This window comes from Andrographis paniculata, unplaced genomic scaffold, assembly GCF_009805555.1.
Source record: "Andrographis paniculata isolate CXL003 unplaced genomic scaffold, ASM980555v1 Contig71END, whole genome shotgun sequence".
In the NCBI taxonomy this organism is placed as follows: domain Eukaryota; kingdom Viridiplantae; phylum Streptophyta; class Magnoliopsida; order Lamiales; family Acanthaceae; genus Andrographis; species Andrographis paniculata.
The window spans coordinates 3,691,270-3,695,664 of NW_026137608.1; the positions used below are offsets into that span (position 1 = coordinate 3,691,270).

General features: G+C 36.6%; 1 protein-coding gene across 3 annotated transcripts; it reads right to left on the reverse strand.

Annotated features, from left to right (window-relative positions):
* Nucleotides 1-488: 488 nt before the first annotated feature.
* LOC127265052 (uncharacterized) lies at nt 489-4,395 on the reverse strand. 3 transcript variants are annotated; one of them, XM_051294716.1, is made up of 10 exons: nt 4,170-4,395; nt 3,575-3,664; nt 3,235-3,455; nt 3,036-3,153; nt 2,379-2,456; nt 2,182-2,305; nt 1,566-2,080; nt 1,341-1,468; nt 1,164-1,250; nt 489-908 (listed from the first exon to the last, which is right to left on the reverse strand). In XM_051294716.1, the coding sequence occupies exons 2-10, from the start codon at nt 3,602-3,604 to the stop codon at nt 800-802; spliced, it is 1,410 nt and encodes a 469-aa protein (XP_051150673.1). In that variant the 5' UTR covers nt 3,605-3,664; nt 4,170-4,395; the 3' UTR covers nt 489-799. The 3 variants fall into 3 exon arrangements, with proteins under 3 accessions (XP_051150673.1, XP_051150672.1, XP_051150674.1); XM_051294715.1 differs by having other exon boundaries at nt 1,341-1,471; XM_051294717.1 differs by lacking the exon at nt 3,575-3,664 and having other exon boundaries at nt 1,341-1,471.

The window sequence follows — 4,395 nt, forward strand, 5'->3', positions numbered from 1 at the left end:
AACAAAAATACTCCTATTAGCATTGTGTAATATAAAAATAATAGCATTTGTGTGATACAGTGTAAGTTGAAAAAATATTTATTATGCTAGATAAGTAGTACAATTACTAAATTAGAAAATGGTAACCTTGTTTGAAGACGAACGAAAATGAAAAATAGCAAACTTTTAGTGAGACGGAAGAAGTATTTGGACTTAAATTTTAGCGGAAGAAAAAGAACTTTAATTTGTTATACATAGAAAAAAATTCAAAAGCTCCTTAAAATTAGGATAAATTATTTCATTGTACTTTAGTAAAAATTGCATTGCGTAAAACCTCTTGTGTTAAAATAAAATTTGCACGAGGAGGTATTATATAACTTACCTTTAAAAATATCATAATTGTCCCACAACAAAAAGGAATTCCCATCATCTAACTACTACTCGACTTGAAAAATAATCAAAAGTAGAAAGAAACTAAAAACTTAAGAGCTACTTGTGCATCCCCAAACTTTCCATTGTGAAAGCTTACTGCAATTATGAATTGTTTACACATACATACAAACAGACACCCAAAAATAAAAACAATTGGGGGTGGATTGAATCAAACAAAACAAACACTACAACCATCTCTGCAAATTTCTCAATCCAAATTTCATGTATGTTATGTATGTATGCATGCATGTATCTATGTTACCCCCCTACCACAAGACCACCTACCTACTACCTTCTTGGCAAATAAGAGTTAAGTTGAGAAAACAGAGGGAGGAAGAGGAGGAACTCGGAATTTTATTTGCAGTTAAGTTCAATTGTTACCGGATTGTCATCGACTAACCTTCTGCTTCTTCTTAGCTGATCTCATTCTTTCCCGTCTTTCCTCTTCTTCAATCAATCGCAGCTGTTCTTCATCTTCCTTTCGAGCGATTTTTGCACTAAAAAAAACCAAAGCAGGGCAGCAAGATTTTAATATCACGCGTCTTTAAAAAATGTTGTAACAGTAACTATATAAAGAGAAACTAATACAAGAATAGTTGACACTTAAATGGCAAACGACCAAAGACCTAAGAGTGAGTAAACAATGAATTTCCGAAGTATAACTAAGCACAAAAAAAGGAACCATAAATCCAAATAAAAGTTTTTATCCTAATATGTTGATACACACAAAAAATTTGAACAATTGAACTGACCTTCGTTTTTCCTCCCTCATAATATCATCAAAACCGGCCTCCATGTCGCTAACATCATCATCATCTCGGAATTTGTTAGGATTATACCTACAAAACAAAAAATAACGAGAAAGTGAGCTCCGACACTGTGGAAATATAGTGATCTAATGCTTTCGGGTTTTAGATATAAATAATTACCCAAACATCTTTCTGATCATATTTATGGCATTTTCATCGTCAGAATCATCGTCAAGCCTCCTCTTAGGTTTCGGTTTGGGCCTCTCTTCATGTCGAGGAGCCGAAGGTTTCGTAAGTGGTCTCCTCATCTGCTGTAGCCACATAGTATAAGCAACTTAAATCTACAAAACGGAGTTTACAAGCTAGAATTTTAAGAAGCTAACAAATAATGACGATAGTTCGTACCTGATCTCTAGAAGGCGGCAATGGCTGTTTGGTCAAGGCCTTTGGCCTGCTCGTTTCATGATACTCCTTTCTTTGTACTGATGATTTATTCACAACAGAGGACTGGCCACGAGGAGGACTCCGTCTTTGCAAGCCATGCTGCAATTGCGACGACGGTTGTCTACGAACAGCAGCATGTTGTTGGGATGAAGGGATTGGCCTCTGTGAACCAGCCACAGTGTGTTTGGCAACTGGAGGGGTGACCTTCCTTGTAGCAGGTACAGAAGTCTTCGAAGGAGCACCTTTGGGGGGCAATGGCCGACCGGGCCCGCTTCCATTATTGTTAACCAACTGCTGCTTCCTAGGTTCTACTGGTAACTTGCCATTAGATCTCTGCATCCCGACTTTAGGCTTGTTTTGGATGCTTGGAACCATTGGTTTCCTTACGTCACGAGAATGAGAGGCGTGAGGAATTTCTCTTCCACGATCATTGACAAACTGTTTTGTTTTTGGCGGAACTTGAGCAGGTCGTGCATCTTCAACGCCACCAAAAAACCTGTATAAGTTTCCTCAATAAAAATATAACTGCATCGAATAGTTGTGGTAACAAACCAGAGAGCATAGAGCAGATTCACACCAGACTTGGGGGTCGATACAGTTCTAGGAGGAGGATTTTTAGAGGGGGCAGGAAAATCTGCATCTTCAGATAATAGAAATGAATAGTCCCTTGTATCTTTTAGCATTTGGACTTTTTTCTTCACCTGCATCAACGATTGAGATCAATATTAATAAAAACAATCAGATATATAGACAAGTTAAGTCATCTATACTTACCCCATTCACAACCGTTGGCCGAGAGTTCGATTGAGGTTTAGACGGGGCATAGGCAGCTGACCCAGAGCTCTTCTTCTTCTGCAAAAAATAAAAATGTAAATCAAATTTAGAACAATGATCATTTCAACCAAAGATTCAAAAGGACGGTACAAAGAAGTGTCCCAAGTGTTCAGGATACCTCAAAGATGAATTTTTATACAAACAATATACTACTGCTACTACTACTAAAATTAATACTACCAGAACTATTATCAATATTATTATTAAATCCAATTGCACTAACAACATTAAAAATGGAGCTACAAGCTTTAAATCACCCAACCAGATCAAAATCAAGGCATTGGTGGTGTGCAAAATACGAGACATTAAGGGTGTGTTTGTTTGGGGGTTTGGATTTTGAGTTGGGATTTGAATAGTAAAAATTTTGAATTTGAATAGTTGTATGATGTGATATAAATAGGTGTTGATGTGATGTTTTGAATGTAAAATTGATTTTTAATATAATATAAAAAATGAAAAATAGGTGTTTGATTTGATATTTTTTTAGGGAAAATTTTGGATGAATAGTAAGATTTTCTCTAAATCCTACAAACGAACACACCCTAAGAGAATTGACATATCTACAAAATAAACTCAAAATTACTATTCCTTACGTACAGTAGTATGAGATTTAGTAATTTTTGCTGCCAAATCAGGATTCTCCAGCAAGGATCTGCTTTCTTGAATCACTCTCTGAGCAATAACAGGTTGTGAAGGACCAAAAAAGGAACCATAGCTGCAATTACACAAGACGTTATCAGAAACAAACTTTAAACTTTCATAAATAGCCATATTGCAATAGAATTATAGAACTCACTTGTCTTTGCGCAATGTACTTGTTTTGTCACGATAACTTGCATTGGTCACCCCCGCTTCCTTCTTCATCTGCTTTCTGATCGACTCTTTTAGCTTTTGCCTTAATGCAAGATATTCTAGCTGCTCCTGTGTAGGCTGCTCAGGTTCTTCATATCCATCATCACCACCTTCTTCTTCATACTCATCACCATCCTCTTCATACTCATCCCAGTTTTCATACTCCTGTCATGCATCAAAAAGAAAAAAACACAAGATGAGAATTGAAGAGGTTAAAGTGTCAAAACTCAAAAGAGATTCTGTTACACAAACAATTAAAATTTGTGAGTTTAATGGTTGCTTACATCTCTTGCATATCCCCGCATTGCAGTCATAATCCTTAGACAAGAGCGGGAGATATGGACAGTGGTTGCAAAGAAACCAAGTCCAAAAACCTGATGGAATCATTACAAAAGCCATAAATTATATGTCCTTCAGAAATTTTTTTTTCTTTGCAGTCATTCATCTAAAAGACAACCAAAATCATAATTACTTCGAATTCAATAGTAGAATATATTTCTTTAATAAAAATGTATCAATCTTTACGCAAAAACATTTGCTCATATATATTGGAAACTTCAAATTCTTTATCGCGAACAATTGGGTTTTGCTTGATTTTAATTTCAAACGCATTTCATCACTATTCGCCCTCCACGATTTCAGATAAAAATACTCTAACGATCAAATCAAGATAATATTAAAACCAAAACTCAATCTCAAATCAAAACCAAACCAACCCACTGATGTTTGCCATTCGACGAGGAAATTCGCCAATATTCCTAACGATCTTCAACAATGATGCATATACGGTGAAAATCGCGAGAACGCCATTTTCCCCGATGACAATCCGAAAAAAGAAAAAAAAAAAAGTAAAACTTCGCGGAAATCGAATAAGATTACCTCAAAATCAAGGAACCACCAAAATCAGAGCCACGGAGCGAGGATCTGAAAACGACTACGGATCTGAACCGATGGCGTCAAGGCGATAGGGTTTGATGAAAATTCGGTGAAGAAATCCCAGCGCGCAATTGCGTGATAATATAACCTAGGGCAAAAATCGAAGTCTAGAAAGAGAGGGGCTGTAGCTAACGCGCGCCGGGAGATTACTATAGCGAAGGCTGCCCGA

Coding starts and splice junctions, on each gene's coding strand:
- LOC127265052 (XM_051294715.1), bottom strand. CDS start 3,604: ATGACTGCAATGCGGGGATATGCAAGAGAT. Junction 3,154..3,234: donor AGTACATTGCGCAAAGACAA/GTGAGTTCTATA, acceptor GTGTAATTGCAG/CTATGGTTCCTTTTTTGGTC. Junction 2,306..2,378: donor GGCCAACGGTTGTGAATGGG/GTAAGTATAGAT, acceptor TCGTTGATGCAG/GTGAAGAAAAAAGTCCAAAT.